Source organism: Papio anubis, chromosome 7 (assembly GCF_008728515.1).
Source record: "Papio anubis isolate 15944 chromosome 7, Panubis1.0, whole genome shotgun sequence".
Lineage (NCBI taxonomy): Eukaryota > Metazoa > Chordata > Mammalia > Primates > Cercopithecidae > Papio > Papio anubis.
In genome coordinates, this window is record NC_044982.1 from 89730460 (window position 1) to 89751652 (window position 21193).

The 21193-nt window shown below is 38.7% G+C and overlaps 1 protein-coding gene across 9 annotated transcripts in view; it reads left to right on the plus strand.

The window, feature by feature from the left end:
• The window catches only part of TTC23 (tetratricopeptide repeat domain 23), a 115044-nt gene that overhangs the window by 5493 nt on the left and 88358 nt on the right, over positions 1–21193 (plus strand). For all 9 annotated transcript variants that reach the window (XR_004184983.1, XR_002523230.2, XR_002523231.2 and 6 more), the window contains one exon: positions 17316–17515. Coding sequence is in view for 6 of the 9 variants with exons in the window: in XM_021940889.2 (XP_021796581.1) it covers positions 17336–17515 (180 nt within the window). In the remaining 3 variants the exon portion in view is untranslated. The remainder of the gene's footprint in view (positions 1–17315; positions 17516–21193) is intronic.

Sequence of the window (21193 nt, forward strand, 5' to 3'; positions counted from 1 at the left end):
AGGTTCAAGCGATTCTCCTGCCTCAGCCTCTCAAGTAGCTGAAATTACAGGTACTCGTCACCACCTGTAAATTTTTTGTATTTCTAGTAGAGATGGGGTTTTGCCATGTTGGCCAGTCTGGTCTCGAACTCCCGACCTCAAGTAATCTGCCCACCTCGGCCTCCCAAAGTGCTGGGATTACAGGCATGAGCCACCACACCCGGCCTCTATATGTTGTTTCTTATGCCAGTACCACCACGTTGTTTTGGGGAGGGCTTTTCCCCAGCTTTATTGAAATATGATTGACAAACTAAAAATTATATACATTTGAGGTAAACATCATGGTATTTTGATATAAGTATACCTTTTGTAATATGATTCCCACAATAAAGCTAGCTCACACATTCATCACCTGACATAATTACCATTTTTGTGTGTGTGATGAGAACACCTAAGATCTTAACAAATTTCAGTTATTTTCTATAGTTACCATGCTGTATATCTCTAGAACTTGTTTACCTTATAACTGAAAATTTATAAGTACAACACTTTTGATTACTTTTACTGTAGTTTTATAGTAAATTTTTAAAATGGGAAGTGTGAGTCCTCCAACTTTATTCTTCTTTTTTAAGATTGTTTTATTTATTCTTGGTCTTGTAGTTCCATCTTAATTGATCCATAATAAGGATCAACTTGTTAATTTCTGCAAAAAAACAGACAGCTGAGATTTTGATGGATATTACATTACATTTATACATCAATTTGAGGAGTATTCTATCTTAGTATTGAGGCTTCTAATCCATGAACATGGAATGTCTCTCCATGTATTTAGATCTTTAAGTTCTTTCGATAATGTATGATTTTCATTGTACAAGTCTTGTATTTCTTTTGTTAAATTTATTCCTACATATTTTATTCTCTTTTATCCTATTTTGAATCAAAATGTTTTCTTAATTTTATTTTATGATTATTTATTGCTGACATATAAAAATACAATTTTATTTATTTATTTTGTATCTCATGGCCTTGCCAAACTTTAGTCGTTCTAATGGGGTTGGGGGGGTTGTTTATTTATTGTGGAATCCTTAGGATTTTCTACGTAGAGGGTCATGTCATCCGATAATAATGTTTTATTTTTCCCTTTCTAATCTGCATGCCTTAATTTATTGTTCTTGCCTATTGCTCTGACTGTAATATCCATTACAACCTTAACTACAGGTGGTAAGAGCAATCGCTCTTGCCTTGTTTCCAATCTTAAAGGGAAAACATTCAAACATGCTCTGTTAAGTATGATATTAGCTTTAGGTTTTTGTAAATCAGGTTTTTTTGGTTTTGTTTTGTAATTTTTAATTTTTGTGAGTACATAGTAGTAGGTGTATATATTTATGAGATACATGTGATGTTTTGATGCAGGCATCCAATGTATAATAATCACATCAGAGTAATTGGGTATCTGTCTTCTCAAACACTTATCATTTCTTTGTGTTAGAATGATTCCAATTCTACTCTTTTAGTTATTTTGAAATATACAATAACTTAGTGTTGACTGTAGTCACCCTGTTGTGATATCAAGTACTAGATCTTATTCATTCTGTCTAACTATGTTTTGTACCCATTAACTATCCCCACTTTTGCCTCCCACCCCAATACCCTTCCCAGCCTCCGGTAATCATCATTCTACTCTCTGTCTTCATGCGTTCAGTTGTTTTAATTTTTTGCTCTCATCAATGAATGAGAACACGCAAAATTTGTCTTTCTGCCTGGTTTATTTCGCTTAGTATAATATCCTTCAGTTTCATCCATGTTGTTGTAAAGGACAGGATTTCATTCTGTTTTGTGTGTATGTCTACCACATTTTTTTATCTATTCATGTGTTGATGAACATTTAGGCTGATTCCAAATCTCGACTGTTGTGAATAGTGCTGCAGTATACATGGGAGTGCGGAAAGGATCTATATGGAGCAGTGGGATTGCTGGATCATATGGTACTTCTTCTGTTTTTAGCTTTTTGAGGAACTTCCATACTATTCTCCATAGTAATTGCAATAACTTGCATTCCCACCAACAGTATATGAGTGTCCCCCTTTCTCCACATCCTCACCAGCATCCATTACTACCTTTTTAATAAAAGCCATCTAAGGTGGGGTGAGGTGACCTCATTGTAGTTTGATTTGCCTTTCTGTGCTGATCAGTGATGTTAAGTATTTTTTATATACTTGTTGGTCATTTGCATGTCTTTTGAGAAGTGTCTATTCAGATCTTTTGCTCACTTTTTAATCAGATTATTAGATTTTTTTTCCTGTTGGGTTTTGTTTGAGCTCCTTATATATTCTGGTTATTAATCCCTTGTCAGATGGGTAGTTTGCAAATATTTTCTCCCATTCTGTGGGTTGTCTCTTCACTTTGATTGCTTCCTTTGCTATACAGCAGCTTTTTTATTTGATGTGATCCCATTTGTCCATTTTTGTTTTGGTTGCCTGTGCTTTTGAGATCTTTCTTAAGAAGTCTTTGCCCAGACCACTGTCCCAGAGAGTTTCCTCAGTGTTTTCTTTTGGTAATTTCATAGTTTCAGCTCTTACATTTAAGTCTTTAAGCCATTTTGATTTGTAAAATCAGGCTTTTATTAGCCTTCTATCAGGTTGGGGAAGTTTTTTTAATCATGATTGGATATGGATTTTGCCAAATGTGTTTTCTGCGTCTATCAAGATGATCAGATGGTTTGTGACCATATTCTATTACATAGTGTATTATATTAATGATTTCAGATGTTAAACCAACCTTCCATTCCTAGGATAACCCCCACCTTGATCATAATGTATTATCCTTTGCATTTGTTGCTAGATTTGGTTTGCCAATATTTTGTTGAGGAGTTTTGTGTCCATGTTCACGAGGGATATTCATTTGTTATTTTCTTGTGATGTCTTTGTCTGGCTTTGATATCAGGGTAATACCTCATAGAACAAGTTGGAAAGAGTTTCCTTCTCTATTTTCTGATAGAGTTTATGAAATACTCATGTTGTTTCTTCTTTAAAAGTTTAGTAAAGTTTAGTAGAATTCATCACTGATGCCATCTGAGCCCGGGCTTAACTTGGTATAAATATTTTTAATTACTATTTTAAAATTTTTACTTGTTATAGATCTATTCAGATTTTCTATTTTTCTGTTATTTGGTTTCAGTATTTTTTATCTTTTTAGGGTGTTTTTCCAGTGCCTTAGCTTGCATGTGGGTAAGGTTGCTTCTTAACTAGCGTACACTAGCATACGCTAGTTAAGAAACTAGTCATAATGGCTTTTTTTTTTTTTTTTTCCTGAAACAGGGTCTTGCTCTGTCACCCAGGCTGGAGTACGGTGGTGTGATCTCAGCTCACTGCAGCCTCTGCCTCCTGGGCTCAAGCAATCCTCCCCACTCAGCCTCCCGAGTAGCTGGAGGAGCCAAGCGCCACCACACCCAGCTGATTTTTGTAATTTTAGTGGAGACAGGGTTTTGATATGTTGCCCAGCCTGGCCTTGAACTCCTCGGCTCAAGCCGTACACCTGCCTCAGCCTCCCACAGTACTGGTATTACAAGCATGAGCCACCATGCCTGATTGATAAGGTTTTTTATTTCCTAAAAGCCACTGCCCTGAGGGCCCCTGCCCCTTCCTCAGGCTCCCCTACGTCTCTCCACAAGTCAGCATCCAAAGGTTCACACCCAGAATAGCAGGGGACCTTCAAAACCCAGCTCCAGCCTCGTTGGCACCTGTATAGATTGGTTGGCCCTCCTGCTATTTCAGTTATTATTTTGAATATCACCACTTGGAAATGGAAGACTGAGACTCCACTTCAGACCTCTTCTTCCTAACACCTTGATCTGGGGCTGATTATGTGCTTTAACATTCTACTGGGCAGGTCTGGTAGAAGAAACAGTATCAGTTGACTGAGTAGGTCTCCCTGGCAGTTGTGATTCAGAGGCCTAGAAAGCTGAACCCACACCTGGCAGGAAGAGGGTGGTTTGTGGGACCTGGGCTGATGTGTGATGAAATTTTAAGCCCCAGCTATAGCTACAAAGAAAAGAAAAGTGACTGATGATAAGCATGTAACTCAAAGTAAGTGAACTCAGAAGCATGTTTTTTGTTTGTTTGTCTGTTTGAGACAGTTTCGCTCTTGTTGCCCAGAGTGGAATGCAGTGGTGCAGTCTCAGCTCACTGCAACCTCTGCCTCCTGGGTTCAAGAGATTCTCGTGCCTCAGCCTCCGAGTAGCTGGGATTACAGGTGTGTGCCACCACACCTGGCTAATTTTTTGCATTATTAGTGGAGACAGGGTTTCTCCATGTTGGTCAGGCTGGTCTCGAACTCCCGACCTCAGGTGATCTGCCCGCCTCAGCCTCTCAAAGTGCTGGGATTACAGGCGTAAGCCCCCGTGCCCAGCCTGAGAAGTATGTTTTTATGTTGAGGATGTTACTGTATGATGCCACATACATTGAAACACACACATTTAAAGTAAGGCCACAGACTCAAATGCCTCTTGAAGCCAGACAGGTAATATACCTCCTCCTTTCGTTGATTCAGAGACGTACTTTTTTTTTTTTTTTTTTTTTGGCATTTGAACATCTCTGAAATTAGAATGAACATTACAATTGCAAGTCAAATGGTGTATAAAAAAGGTAGCATCTTATAATCAGTGGTGCTTTAGATGAGATGAAATACAGAAAATGAGTGATGTTGGCCAGGAAAATTATATCCTTCTCTGTTGGCCTTTCACTTTGAAAGAGAGAAAATGGATACAGAGACCTACTTTCCTACAATAAGACACAAGAACAATGACAAATGGGAATGACTTTGCTGCCTTCATGTCCGGTAGCCAATAGGGATTGGTGGCAACAGGAAAGTATCCTTGCCTCCAGGGGCAGCTACCCCTCTTCCCTGGCTGATTACTGCCTGTGGTGACACAGATCTAGTGTTGACAAGTGTTCTGAGTTTTCACAAGAAGTCAGAAACCCCAAAATCTACATCTTTATGTAACTCCTAATTTTAAAATGATGGCTCAATTTTTTTAAACTGGCCAAAAAAAAAAAAAAAAAAGTATATACAAGTTAGATGAGCTTATGAGCGCTCAGAATAAATATAACCTCTCTTTTAAGGATGCAATATTAAGAGGCAGCATGAGACAAACCACTTTTTACAGTTAAGCCAAAAAAGAAAAGTTAAATCCATTTTGAAGTTTAACACTAGGTTCAGAGGCCCAGAATAATAAATACTGCGGGGCATCTTACTTATTTCATCTTTAAACTTTCTTTTCTGACTCCCCTAAATGGAAGATAAGAAAATATAGTTAAATCTATTGAAAATGTTGCATTCCTGTATATAAAAATGTATGGTCACTTTTTAAAATGCAGGCTTGAGTTTCCAAAGCAACAACATTTGCTTCCCACTGCTATAGACTGTGGTCAGTGAAAGGCAGGGAAACCACCTGTCATGGGAAACCACCAAATTATGAGAAGACCAGGGTCCTAATTCTGGCTGTGTGATGTGTAACTGATTTAGCTTCATTTCATCATCTTTATTTATAAAATGGGGATGATAATACCTACCCTCTGTACCTTACATGGTTGTAAGGGCCACATGAGATAAAATATGTGAAAGTATAAAGTGTTATGTATATATTAGTTGGTATTGCCCAAATCACATGGGTAGTTGGGACAGCACAGTTTCTTGAATCTCAGATTCTCCATCTCTGGCTACTGCTCTTCTCTAGACAGCAGCACCTGTTGAAATGGTCATCTTATCAGCCAGTGGGGTTGAACAGATGAGGAAGCATAAGGCAGGAAGTTATTAGAAAAAAGTTAGCCAACATCTTGGGATCTCAAATAGCACTGTGTCTCTGTACAACAGGGTATAGGCAAAGCTTTCATGTTAAACCTGAAGTATTGACCTTTAACATTTTTATTTATTTTTATTTATTTATTTTTTATTTTATTTTATTTTATTATTTATTTATTTTTTTTGAGACAGAGTCTCACTCTATCACCCAGACTGGAGTGCAATGGCACAGTCTCGGCTCATTGCAACCTCTGCCTCCCTGGTTCAAGCGATTCTCCTGCCTCAGCCTCCAGAGTAGCTGGGACTACAGGTGCGTGCCACCACACTGGGCTAATTTTTGTATTTTTAGTAGAGATGGGCTTTCACTGTGTTGGCCAGGGTGGTCTCGAACTCCTGACCTCGTGATCTGCATGCCTCGACCTCCCAAAGTGCTGCTGGGATTACAGGCGTGAGCCACCACATCTGCCTGACCTTTAACATTTTTAAGAGGTACCCAGGAATGAGAACACTACCTGCATTGTAGATCAGCCTCTCTAGCATTCTCACAGTTTGACCTTTGGCTGATTCCTTCTTTCTCTTTTTCATATTTTTGTGCTATAATGCTTTATGAGGAAAACAGTCAATCAAACTCTTAGCCTGAAATGAATTAATGCCTTCTTAGCCTGAAATCCAGCGTTTTACTTTTCCCCTAGCTCAGGGTTTCCCAAACTGTTTTAAAAGTGCTGTTTCCATAAGATTTAATAGGTGCTCAAGAAAAAAGATAATCTCATGGTCAAAAAAAGATTGAAAAAGTGGTGTATACTATACCCACTCTGGGATATTCACAAGGTATTAAAGTTTTGAGAAGACCTGAATTAAAGAAACTTGTCCATGTTTACCCATTTATTTGATCACAGAATCCTCCTTTTGTGGAACCGATATTTGTGTTTACCAACTCATTTGATCACCTCTGTCAATAACCCTCCTTGATGGAATGTACATTAATGTCTTGTGGCTCTAGTGTACTGCAGAAATTGGCTTGGAAAATGCTGTTCGATAGCCATGTCCCTCATTTCACATACACCAAATTGAACCACCAGCAGTTAGCCATATTCGCTTTCCCACTTCCAAGCCTTTTCTAATTATTCACTCTGCTTGGGATGCTTTCTCTTCTCCTTGTTCTCTGGAATCTTTTCAGCCAAACAAGCAAGGTCATTGCAGCAGCAATGATTCCCATTTCTGAAGTCTTAGCACTTGCCACTCTTCTAACAATTTTAGCACCTAGTACTATGCTAATGTGTACCTGATCATTTTTCCTTCTCTACTTTACATTTCTTGGGGTTATTGTTTTCCACATAGTACATTAGCCTGGTGCATTGTTTGCCAGAATTCAGTAAATAGTTGTGGAATGAATAAATAAATGAGTTGTGGCCAGGTGCAGTGGTTCATGCCTGTAATCCAGCACTTTGGGAGGCCGAGGTGGGCTGATCACTTGAAGTCGGGAGTTCAAGACCAACCTGGCCAACATGGTGAAACCCCATCTCTACTGGAAAAAAAAAACAAAAATTAGCCTGGCATGGTGGTGCCTGCCTGTAATCCCAGCTACCTGGGAGGCTGAGGCAGGAGAATTACTTGAACCTGGAAGGCGGAGGTTGCAGTGAGCTGAGATCGTGCCACTGCACTCCAACCTGGGTGACAGAGTGAGACTGCATCTCAAAAAATAACAATAATAAAAAATAAATAAACAAGTTGCAATAGGATGAAATTTAAAATGTTATCCATAGTAAATAATGGAATTGGAGTTTGAAGAGGAGGAATGGGGAGGGATCTCTGAAAGGCTGATCTATGTATATGATTTTTAACAGTTTTATTAATTGGCATAAAAGTATACAATTTGATGATCTGGGGCATCTGTGTGCACCCAAGAAACCACAACCACAGTCAAAATAATGAGAAGATCCGCCACTGCAAAAAGTTTCCTCATGCCCCTTGTAATCCCTCCACTCCACCCTTTCCTACATCTTCCTCCCTCTTGTGTACCACCCCCTTCATACCACCTCCTTAGGCCAATTCAAGGGAATCACTGATCTGCTTTTGGTCATTATACATTGGAGTAGATTTCATTGAAATTTATATAAATGGAATCATGCGATATATACTGTATTTTGCCTGACTTCTTCACACGGCATAACTATTTTGAGATTTATTCATGTTGCAACATATTCATTCCTTTTTATTACTGAGTAGTATTTCATTGTATAGCTACACCACAGTTCGCTTACCCATTTACTTATTTATAGACATTTGGGTTTTTTTCTAGTTTTTTGGCTATTAAAAATAAAAATTCTATGAACATTTGTATGTAAGTCTTTTTATAATGTATGCTTTCATTTATCTCATGTAAATACGTAGGAGTTGGCCAGGCATGGTGGCTCATGCCTGTAGTTCCAGAACTTTGGGAAGCTGAGGAAGGTGGATCACTTAAGGTCAGGAGTTTGAGACCAGCCTGGCCAACATGGTGAAACCCCGTCTCTACTAAAAATACAAAAATTAGCCGGGCATGGTGGTGGGCGCCTGTAATCCCAGCTACTCGGGAGGCTGAGGCAGGAGAATTGCTTGAACCCAGGAGGCAGAGGTTGCAGTGAGCTAAGATTGCACCATTGCACTCCAACCTGGGCAATAGGAGTGAAACTCTGTCTCAAAAAAATCAAAAACAAAAACAAAAACTTAAGAGTGAAACGATGGCTCCTGTGCTAAGTGTATGTTTAACTTATTAAGAAACTGTCAGGTATGACACCAGAGGCAAAGGCAACAAAATAAAAAATAAATAAATTGGGCTACTTCAAAATTGAAAACTTTTGTGCAAAAACAGGACAATAATCAACAAAAGGTAATCCATGTAATGAAAGAAAATATCTACAAATTGTGTATCTGATAAGGGGTTAAGGTCTAGCATATATAAAGAAATCCTACAGATCAACAGTAACTAGAACAACAAAAACAATTAAAAAGTGGGAAAAGGATCAGCCTCAGTGCCTCACACCTGCAATCCCAGCACTTTGGGAAGCCAAGGCAAGAGGATCGCTTGAGCCCAGGAGTTGGAGACCAGCAGGGGCAACAGAGATTGAGGCAGGAGGATCACTTGAACCCAGGAGTTGTAGGCTGCAGTGAGCTGTGATCACACGACTGCACTCCAGCTTGGGTGACAGAGTAAAACCTTGTCTCAAAAAAAAAAAAAAAAAAGGACTCCAATAGACATTTCTCCAAAGTAAGTATACAGATGGCCAATAAGTACATGAAAAGATGTTCAGAATCTCTAGTCATTAGGGAACTGCAAATCAAAGCCACCATGAGATAGCACTTCATATTCATTAGGATGGCTATTATTAAAAACAGAAAATAAGTTTTGTCGAGAATGTGGAGAAATTGGAGCCCTTGTGCTCTGCTGGTGGGAATGTAGAATGGCATAGCCTCTGTAGAAAACAATACGATGTTTCCTCAAAAAATTAAAAACATAGGGCCGGGTGCAGTGGCTCACTCCTGTAATCCCAGCTCTTTGGGAGGCCGAGGCGGCAGATCACAAGGTCAGGAGATTGAGACCATCCTGGCTAACACTGTGAAACCCTGTCTCTACTAAAAATACAAAAAATTAGCCGGGCGTGGTGGCAGGCACCTGTAGTCTCAGCTACTCCGGAGGCTGAGGCAGGAGAATGGTGTGAACCCGCGAGACAGAGCTTGCAGTGAGCCGAGATAATGCCACTGCACTCCAGCCTGGGTGACAAAGCAAGACTCCGTCTCAATAAAAAAAAAAAAAAATTAAAAACATATCATATGATCCAGCAGTTTCACTTCTGGGCATGTACCTCCCAAAAATGAAAGCAGAAACCCAAAGAGATACTTGTAAATTAATGTTCAATCGCAGCATTATTCACAATAGCTAAAAGGTGGAAGCAACCCAAGTGTTCATTAATGGATAAATGTGTAAACACAGTATGTTATATAGTATTTAGCCTTAAAAAGAAAGGAAATTCTGACATGCTACAATATGGATGAACTTTGAAGGCATTATGCTAAGAGACATAAGCAGTCACAAAAGGCAAAATAATGTATGATTCCACACATACAAAGTACCTAGAGCAGTCAAATTCACAGACAGAAAGTAGAATGTGTGTTGCCAGAGGTGGAGGGTGGGAGGAATAGGGAGTTACTGTTTAATGAGTACAGAGTGTCAGTTTTGCAAGATGAAGGAAATTCTAGAGATGGACAGTGGTAATGGTTGTACAGCAATGTGAATTTACTTAATGTCACTGAACTGCACACTTAAAAATGGTTAAAATGGTCATGGCACGGTGGCTCAGGCCTGTAATCTCAGCACTTTGGGAGGCCAAGACAGGCGGATCACGAGGTCAGGAGATTGAGACTATCCTGGCCAACGTGGTGAAACCTCATTTCTACTAAAACACAAAAAGTTAGCTGGGCATGGTGGTGCACGCCTGTAGTCCCAGCTACTCAGGAGGGTGAGGCAGGGGAATCGCTTGAACCCAGGAGACAGAGATTGCAGCGAGCCGAGATCACGCCACTGTACTCCAGCCTGGCGACAGAGCAAGACTCCGTCTCAAAAACAAAAACAAACAAAAATGCTTAAAATGGCCATGTGAAGAAAGGGAAAAAAATGAAAAGGTTAAAATGAGAAATTTTATTTTTTTATATATATATATGTATTTTTACTACAATTTTGTTTTGTTTTGTTTTTTGAGAAAATGTCTTCCTCTGTCTCTCAGGCTGGGGTGCAATGGTGTGATCTTGGCTCACTGCAGTCTCCTCCTCCCAGGCTCAAGCCATCCTCCTGCTTCAGCCTCCGGAGTAGCTGAGACTACAGGCACATGCCACTGCATTCGGCTAATTTTTGTATTTTTGTAGAGATAGAGTTTTGCCATGTTGCCCAGGCTGGTCCCAAACTCCTGAGCTGAGGTGACCCTCCCGCCTCCATCTCCCAAAGTGCTGGGATTATAGGCATGAGCCACTGTGTCTGGCCTTATTTACATTTCCAGCAACAGTGTATGAGAGTTCCAGTTATTCCCCATCCTCATCAACACTTAGTACAATAAGTCTTTTAAATTTTAGTCATTCTAATTGATGAGTAACATCTCATTGTGGTTTTAACTTGCATTTCCCTGATGCCTAATAGTGTTGAATATAAAGCATGTGCTTATTTGTTCTTGGTATATCTTCTTTGATGAAGCATCTGTTAAAATAAATTGCCCATTTTTGGCCAGGCACGGTGGCTCACGCCTGTAATTCCAGCACTTTGAGAGGCCAAGGCGGGCAGATCACGAGGTCAGGAGATCAAGACCATTCTGGCTAACATGGTGAAACCCCGTCTCTACTAAATATACAAAAAAAATTTAGCCAGGTGTGGTGGCAGGCTCCTGTAGTCCCAGCTACTTGGAAGACTGAGGCAGGAGAATGGCATGAACCTGGGAGGTGGAACTTGCAGGGAGCCAAGGTCACGCCACTGCACTCCAGCCTGGGTGACAGAGTGACACCCCGTCTCAATAAATAAATAAATAAATAATTTGCCCATTTGTATAGGGAGCTGTTTTCTTGAGTGTTGAGAGTTCTTTATACCAGTAAGATACAAATCTTACATCAGATACATATTTATGAAAATATTTTCTTCCAGCCTCTAGTTTTCTAATGAACAGTTTCTCTTGAAGAGCAAAATTTAAAATTTTGATGAAATCCAATTGGTTATGTTTGGTGGTCATATCTAGGAAAGCTTTGCCTAATGCATGGTCACAAGGGTTTTCTTACACATTGTTTTGATAGTTCTAAGTTTTACATTTAGCTCTATTCAATTTTGAGTTAATTTTTATATATAGTATGAGATATAGATCAAAGGAGTTTTTGTTTTGTTTTATTTTTACGTGTGAATATCCAGTTATTCCAGTATCATTTGTTGAACAGACTTCTTTCTCCAAGGAATTGCTTTTGCATATTTGTCAGTAATCTGTTATTCATGTATGTGTGGGTCCATTTCTGGACTCTCCATTCTGTTCCATTTCTTGTCTATCTTAACAGCAGTACAAACTGCCTTGCCTACCATAGCTTTATAATAAATATAGGTCAATAAATCTGTATTTTAGATTTAAGTCTAAATTTCACATTGAGATTAAAATCTAAAGTCTATATTTTAGATTTAATGAATAAATAAAGAAATTTAAATAAGTTTAAATTTCTACTTTATAAATAAATGAATGGGAAAAAGCCATGTTAATCTTCCAACTGTGTTCTACTTTTACAAAGTCATTTTGGTGTGCTAGATTCTTAGCACTCTTATATGAACTTTAAAAACAATTTGTCGGCCGGGCGCGGTGGCTCAAGCCTGTAATCCCAGCACTTTGGGAGGCTGAGACGGGCGGATCATGAGCTCAGGAGATCGAGACCATCCTGGCTAACACGGTGAAACCCCGTCTTTACTAAAAAATACAAAAAACTAGCCGGGCGAGGTGGCGGGCGCCTGTAGTCCCAGCTACTCGGGAGGCTGAGGCAGGAGAATGGCGTAAACCCGGGAGGCGGAGCTTGCAGTGAGCTGAGATCCGGCCACTGCACTCCAGCCTGGGCCACAGAGCGAGACTCTGTCTCAAAAAAAAAAAAAACAACAACAAAACAATTTGTCAATTTCTACCAAAAAAAACCAACACAGAAACCCATGTAGAGTTTTGGATTGGGTATATGCTTTAAATCTGTAGCTCAATTTAGGTAGAATTAACATCTTAATAATGTTCAGTCTTTCAACCTGTGGATATGGTGTATGCTTCTGTTTACTTAGACCTTCTTTAATTTCTCTCAGTAGTGTTCTGTAGTTTTAACTTTTGTACAGGTCTTACTCATCTTTTGGTAAAATTTATTCTTATTCCCTATTTTTTGATGCTATTACACATGGTATTATATTTTAATTTTAATTTGATTGTTCATTGCTGATACAGAAAAATATTATTTTGTGTAGTGATCTTATATCCTACAACAAGCTTGTCCAACCCGTGGCCTATGGGCCACATGTGGCCCAAGACAGCTTTGAATGTGACCCAACACAAATTTGTAAACTTTATTAAAACATGAGACTTTTTTTTTCTTTGCAGTTTCTTTTTTTTTTTTTTTTAACCTCATCAACTATTATTAGTGTTAGTGTATTTTATGTGTGGCCCAAGACAATTCTTCATCCATTGTGGCTCAGGGACACCAAAAGATTGGACACCCCTGTCTTAGTAGGTTTTTTGCATATTTCATATTTTCTATATAAATGATAGTAGAGATGTACTATTTGTGAATAAAGGCAGTTTCATTTCTTTCTTTCTGATCTGGATGTCTTTTATTTTCTTTTCTTGATTGATTGCACTGGCTAGAAGCTCCAGTACAATGGTGAATAGTAGTATTGAGAGTGAACCATCTTGTCTTATTTCTGATCGTAGAGATAAAGCATTCAGTCTTTCACTGTTAAGTCCGATGTTAGCTGTAGGTTTTTCAAAGGTGCCTATCAGATTGAGGAAGTATAATTCTATTCCTACTTTACTAAGAAGTTTCATCAGGGATAGATATTAGATATTAGATCTTGTCAAGTGCTTTTTCTATGTTGAGTGAGATGATCATACAGTTTTTCTTTTTTATTAATATTTTGGGCTTTGGTAGTTTATGTCTTTAAAGGAATTTGTTCATCTGTATTGTCAAATTTATGGTATAAAGGTATTCATAATATTCTCTTATTAACCTTTTAATATTTGTAGAATCTGTAGTGATGGCATCTCTCTCATTTTTTATTTTGTACAACATGATGTTTTGAAATATGTATATGTTGTGGAGTGGCTAAATAAGCTAATTAACATATGTATTACCTCACATATTTATCCCTTTTTATGATCAGAACACTTGAAGTCTACTTTCTTAGCAATTTGCAAGGAAACAATACAGTAGTCACCATGTTATACAATAGATCTCTTGAATTTATTTCTCCTCCCACAACCTCTGGTAAGCAGCATTCTACTCTCTACTTGTGTGAGTTCAACTTTTGTAGATTGTACATATGAATGAGATCATTCAGTATTTGTCTTTCTGTGCCTGGCTATTTCACTTAACATAATATCTCCAGGTTCATCATGTTGTCACAAATGACAGGATGCCCTTCTTTTTTAAGACTGAGTAGTATTCTGTTGTGTATACATGCCACATTTTCTTTATTCATTCATCTGTTGATAGACATTTAGATTGACACCATATCTTGATCATTGTCAATAATGTTGCAGTGAACATGGAGTGCAGGTATCTTTTCAATATACTAATACTGTTCTTTGGATATATCACCCAGTAGTGGGATTGCTTGATCATATGGTAGTTCTATTTTCAATTTTTTGAGAAACCTCCTTACTGTGTTCCATAATTTACATTCCCACCAGCAATGTGCAAGGATTCCCTTTTCTCCACATCTTCACCAACATTTATCTTTCTTTTTTAAATCATAGCCATTTTAACAGGTGTAAGAAGAAATCTCATGGATATAATTTGCATTTCTCTAATGATTAACAATCTTGGGCATTACTTCATACTCCTATTGGGCATTTGTATGTCTTTTGAGAAATATCTATCAGGCCCTTTGATCATTTCTTTTTTTTTTTTTTTGAGATGGAGTCTCGCTCTGTTGTGCAGGCTGGAGTGCGGTGGTGTGATCTTGGCTCACTGCAACCCCCACCTCCCAAGTTCAAGCAATTCTCCTGCATCAGCCTCCCGAGTAACTGGGACTGCAGGCATGTGCCACCATGCCCGGCTACTTTTTTGTGTTTTTAGTAGAGATGGGATTTCACCATGTTAGCCAGGATGGTCTCCATCTCTTGACCTTGTGATCCACTCGCCTTGGCCTCCCAAAGTGCTGGGATTACAGGTGTGAGCCACCGTGGCTGGCCAAATTTTTCTTTCTTTGTGTCCTTACTCTGTAAGCTTTTTTCCATTTTTAAAATTTTTTATTTTCTTTTTTTACTTTTTAAACTTTTTTGTTAAAACTAAGACACAGGACAGGTGTGGTGGCTCACGCCTGTAATCCCAGCACTTTGGGCAACCGAGGCGGGCTGATCACCACCTGAGGTCAGGAGTTCGAGAGCAACCTGACCAACATGGAGAAACCCTGTCTCTACTAAAAATACAAAATTAGCTGGGCGTGGTGGCGCATGCCTGTAATCCCAGCTACTTGGGAGGCTGAGGCAGGAGAATCGCTTGAACCTGGGAAGCAGAGGTTGTGGTGAGCCAAGATAGAGCCATTGCTCTATCTCCAGCCTGGGCAACAAGAGTAAAACTCCGTCTCAAAAAAAAAAAAAAAAAAAAAAAAAAACAGGCCAGGCACAGTGGCTCACGCCTGTTTCTTTGAGAACATTGTAGTGCAAGTCTTCTGGTGATAAATTACTTAAAATTTTGTTTTTGAAAGGTATTTTCACAAGTACAGAATTTAAGGTTGCCAACTTTTTTCTTTCCATACTTGTTTGCTTTTTATTCCTCTAAGAAATCTGTTATCATCTTTGTCTTTATTTTTTATATGTAATGTGTCCTTTTTCTCTACTTTTGAGATTTTTGCTTCATCATAGTTTTAAGCAATTTGTTTATGATGTTTTGACTTTATTTGGTATAGTTTTCTTCATGTTTTGTGTGTTTCATGTTCATTGAGCTTCTTGGATCTCTGGCTTTATGCTTTTTCTTAAATTTGGAAAAATATTGGCCATTATTTCTTCAAATATGTTTTCTGTCCCTCCTCCAATCTGCTTTCCTTTACGGACTGAAATGACATATATATTAGGCAACTTGAAGTTGTGTTACAGCCCACTGATTTTTTTTCATTTTTGATAATTTTTATTGCTATGTCTACAAATTCATCTTTTCATCTGCAGTTTCTAATCTGCCATTAATCCCACGCATTTTCATCTTCACACATAATTTTTCTATCTAGAAGTTCCATTTGGGTCTTTTTTATTTCTTTCATGTCTTTATGTAACTTTTTAAACCGATAGAATACAATTATTATAACTGTTTTAATGTTTTTATTTGCTAACTTAACATCTGTGTCAATTCTGGGTCAGTTTTGATTGATTGATTATTCTCATTATGGGCCATGTTTTCCTGCTTCTTTGGATGCTTGGTGATCTTTGGATGTTAGACTTTGTGAATTTTACCTTGTTAGGTATTGATTATTTTAGTATTCCTATGAACATCCTTGAGTATTGTCCTCTAGTGCAATCAAGTCAATTGGAAACAGTTTGATCCTTTTAGGTCTTACTTTTTATGATCTGTGTGGTGATCTGAGCAGTGTTCAGTCTACAGCTAATTATCAGCCCTACTGAGATAAAAGACTTCTGAGTATCTATCTAATGCCTCATGAATTAGAAATTTTTTCAGTCTGATTGCTGGCAACAGGCACCAGCCTTATGTGAGCACAAAACACTGTTCCCTGTAACTTCGTTGAAGGATTCTTTCTCCAGACTTAAGTAATTTTCTTACGCACATGCTAATCAGTATTCTGTCCCTAGACTTAAGGGTATCCCTCTGCTAATCTCTTGGTTCCTCTGTCTCTGGAGCCTTCTCCTCTTCAGTAATTTGTCCTGTCAGTTCTAGTCACCTTGGTCTCCCCAAATTCTCAACTCTACTTCCTCAACTCAGGTAGTCCACTGGGGTAACTTCTGGGTGCCCTCTCCCTGTGCTGTTTCCTGGAAACTCTCTCAAAGCAATAAACTGGGGTGATTTATTTTTTCCATCTCTCAGGAATTGCTCTCTCATTGCTTGTTTCTTGAAACCATTGTTTTATCCTTTGTTCTGTGGGCTGTTTATTTGTTTGTTTTGGGTTATTTCAGGCCAGAGGATAAATGTAGTTACTATTACTTCATCTTGGCCAGAAGTAAAAGTTGTAACAACAGTTATTTGTTTTCTACCTCAGGGTCAGTTGGGCTTCAGCTGATTTAATCTGGGGTCATTGAGAGCTGTTTGGGCTAAACTAATTTCTACTGGACTTTATATATATATGTACATACAAATACATATGTATGTGCTAAGCTAATTTCTACTGGACTTTATATATATATGTACATACAAATACATATGTATGTGCTAAGCTAATTTCTACTGGACTTTATATATATATGTACTGGACTTTATATATGTGTATTATTAAATACATATGTATAAAGTAAGCTAATTTCTACTGGACTTTATATATAATGCACATAAATGGTTACATGTATGTGGCAATTGTTCAATTTATCCTGAGAGCACGGCCATTACTGCCATGATTTATATGTGTGTGTGTTTATATATACATGTGTATGTATGTGTATATATATGTGTGTCCATATACATAAAGAAGGTTTAATTTAGTTGAAAGTAGAAATCAGCAGGTCAGTAGTAGCCACCATAATCTTGGGATATAATACTAATTTCAAAGAAATTATGGTATAGTGTTGAAATGTATATTTCTAAAAATAACTATGTAAATTATCATTTAACATCTTTGTTTTTTATTTTAAAATTAGAAGACAATGTATGTAAAACTATGCAAGAATCACAGGAAACCCACATATCCAACCACCTAGATGAAGTTGTTGCTGCTGTTAGCATCACTCATAGTAAGAAGTTCCAAAACAAGCTGCCTCAGACAGCACTATTCCAGCCTCCTCGAGAGAAACTCCACCTCTGTGAAGAGAAAGCAAAGTCTTATTCCAACAGTCACGAAGTAAGGAGACTTTTGTTTCTGTATTTCTACTCTGGGATTTGAGCTATAAGGTATAATCAAGAGAAGTAGAATGTTTTGGATTACATTCCTAATCTCAGCAGTTTGGTACAAGAGAGTATGTAAGACAGTGCCTTTGTTATAACGTGAATGAATGTAGTATCTCTAGGCTCCAAGCACAGCAGCTGGCACAGCCAACAACAAATATTTATTGAGGTCCCACTGTGTGCCAAGTCTGGGCACTGGGATACAACACAAAAAAAGCAGATGAAGCTTCTGCTCTCATAGAGCTTATAATTCCTTATAATCTCAGATCTTGTTCTCTGCATGCTTCTTTCCCATTCTTTCCTCAAAAATTTTACTCATTCACTAACTCATTCAGTAGGCATTTCTCTGTCACCTCTTATGTGTTGGGTCCTGTTCATCATTCATCATAAATACCTATTGTATGCCTAATATGTGCCAGGTGCCATGTAGGTACCAGGGGCACAGAAGGAAAAGCCACAGTCTTTGTCTTGGAGGGACTCGGGATTTGGTTGGGAAGATAGATGGGGGACAAATAATGGTAGTCAGTTTGATAAGTTCTGTGAGAGCTCGAGTGACATAGATACAAAACAGAAAGGGGTGGGCAGTGAGCCTGGAGGTGGTAGAGGGACAGCAGGTAAAGCACACTTTCTTGGGATGGGAGTTACGTAGACTGCATTAGTAAACAGTGCTTAGGAGTTGGACAGGTGAGGAAGAGGACCAAAATGTTCTGGACAGAGGTAGCAGATAGACAAGAGCCAAAGGTCTGAGGGAGTGCAGTCTGTTTGGAGAACTATAAGGAGCTGTCTGGGACTAATGTGTTAGTGACACAGGGCAAGATATGAAGCTGGATTATGGGCAGGAACTGAGGCCCAGAGGGCACTCAAGGCCTAGTGAAAGAGTTTTGATTTTCCCCTGAAGATGATGGAGGATTACCATGAGGTTATAAGTAGAAGCATGCCATGAGCAGGTTTGATTTTAAGAACAATCACTCCCATAGCTATGAAAAGTATGGACAAAAAAAGAGTAAAACTGGAAGAGGAGCATCAGTTAGGAGGATATTTGCAATAATCCTCCAATAATGAGGACCTGAACAACACGTGGCAGAGGCAATAGAAATGCTGAGCTCTTTTGAAAGGAATTTAGAAATGAAGTCAGTGGGACAGGACTGGATGACTGAGGGGACATAGGGAATGGGGATGTGAGAGTGAGAAAGATGGGGTGTGTAGAATTCCTACCACCCAAGGTCTGAGTCTGCTTGGATGATTGGAGACTTGCCCATGACCTTCATCAGTATAGTGAATACAGGAGAAAGACCAGGATTATAGAGAAAGAGCACAAATTTGGTTTTGAGGTTGTACTTGTTCATTATGCAACAGATACTCAGTACTTACTATCTGTAGGCTGTAGGCTGGCAGCCTTTCTCAACCAGACTTCTGCAAAAGAATTAAGCCCTCATGCCCAAAGGCATTTAACAAATGTAAAGAATTAACTTATTTTCTGTGTATCTAGAATGGTATTAAACATGTCGTTGTTCTGTGGTTCTGGTGAAGAATCCAGGATACAATGGTGAATAGGACAGACAAGGTACATACCCTGATGGACCTGAGAGGCGATCGACATTGTAAATGGACCAGATTCTTATAGACTGTGATAAGTGCTAAGGAGGACATAGAGTGGCTCTGTCTTGGGTAGCGTGATCAGGGAGGGCCTCCAGGAAGATAAGGTGAGACCTGAGGAAGAGAAGGAGCCAGTGTGGAGGAGCTGAGGGAAAAGGGTTCTAGGGAGAGGAAATAGCACACGTAAAGCTACAAGATAGGCACAAGCAGGACATATTTGAAGCAAGGAGAAGAAGCTGCAAGCTGACATTAAACATAGTGAGAGAGGCTGTCAGTTCACTTTACGGCCTTGCAGGTTTCAAGCTAAGTGCCCTGGAAGGCCTTAAAAATATTTTCAGCAAGGTATTAACGTGATGTAATTTACTTTTTAAAATATCAGGTTTTTGGTAATTTTGTATTTTAAAGTAATTTCTGACTTACAGAAAAGGCACAAGATTCACTCATTGTTAACATTTGCTGTATTGCTTTGTTCTCTGACTCTCATTGTTTTTTTGAACTGAGAGTAAGTTATAGATATTATGGCCCTTTACCCCCAAATTCTTCAGTGTTTATTCCCTAAGAATAAAGCTATTCCCTTACATAGCCATGGTACAGTGATCGTAATTAGGAAATTAATGTCAGTATAATACTATTATCTAATCTGTAAACCTTGTTTATATTTCTTCTTAATAATGTCTTTTACAGAAAATGATCAGACCCATGGTTCAGTCTGTGAATTCATGCTAAATAGAGTTGTTATGTCTCTTTAGTCTCCTTTAATCTGAAACAGTTGCTTAACCTACTTTGTTTTTCATGATCTTGATATCTTGGAAATATGTACTCTAATTGTTTTGTAGAATATCTTTCCTTTTGAGTTTGTCTTATGCTTCCTCATGATTCTATTCAGATTGTACATTTGGAGCAGGAACACCACAGGTGTGACATGGGGCGCTCCTTAGTGCGTCCTGTCAGGAGGTGCAGAATGTCTATTTGTCTCGTGACAGTGATGCCAACCTTGAACATTTGGTTAAGGTGCTGTGTGGCAGGTTTCTTTACTGCAGAATTGCTATTTTTCCCTTTGTAATTAATAAGTATTTTGTGGGGAGATTCACTGAGACTATGTATGTATTTAAAACTTCACTCCGTCAGTTTTAGTATTCACTGATGATTTTCACCTGAATCAATTATTACTATGATGTTTGTCACAGAGCCAGTTGCTGACTTCCACATGCTTTCAACATTTGTTTGTTGGCATTCTATTATAAGGAAGAGCTTTTCTTTCTTCACAGCTTATTTATCATTCATTTATTCCTATCAGTATGTGTTCAGGAAATTGTATTTTTCAAATACACTACAACCTACAACCTATTGTTTTCTTGGAAGCTCAGATTGTTCCATATCTGCCAATGGGAGACCCTTCAAGCTGACTCCTGAGTCCTCAATCCATCCCCTCATTGTTTAACCACTTCCTGATGCTACCACTTGCTGGTAAATCATCTCAACTTTCCAGCCTTATATTCCTTCATCTTTAAATTGAGGGGACCAGATTAGATTATTTCCAAGGCTCCTCCCAGTTTTGAAATTGCCTTGCTACTTCATACTTGTCTTCTGTCTGCCCCTTACCAATGCCTATTGCTAAAGCCACTGGGACTGGTAGAATAAAGGTTGGAAAACCAATAGGGATATTTGGACCATGCCTTATAACATAAGGAAGTGAAGGGAGGGCAAGCTGTTTCTTGTATACCTCTAACCCCGCTCAGGTCCTGAGAACCAAGGTTATTATCAGGGAAGCCCAACTCAGCCTGCACAGTCCCCTTTGCTGGAAATCTGTATTTGGGACAGATTCACTATCAAAACAGATCTCCCTCTTTTTGTCTGTCTGGATTCCGTGATGTTGTCATCATTTCCTTCTCTTTCATACACTGTAGTTGTTGTTCTCTTTCTCTCTCTCCAAAGAAGTCATTCCGTAAACTTCCTGTGTCTAGAGGCAATAAAAAGGTGATTCCCAAAAGAAGTACAAACAGCCAGCTAACACATGAAGACATTCAGCCTCATCAAT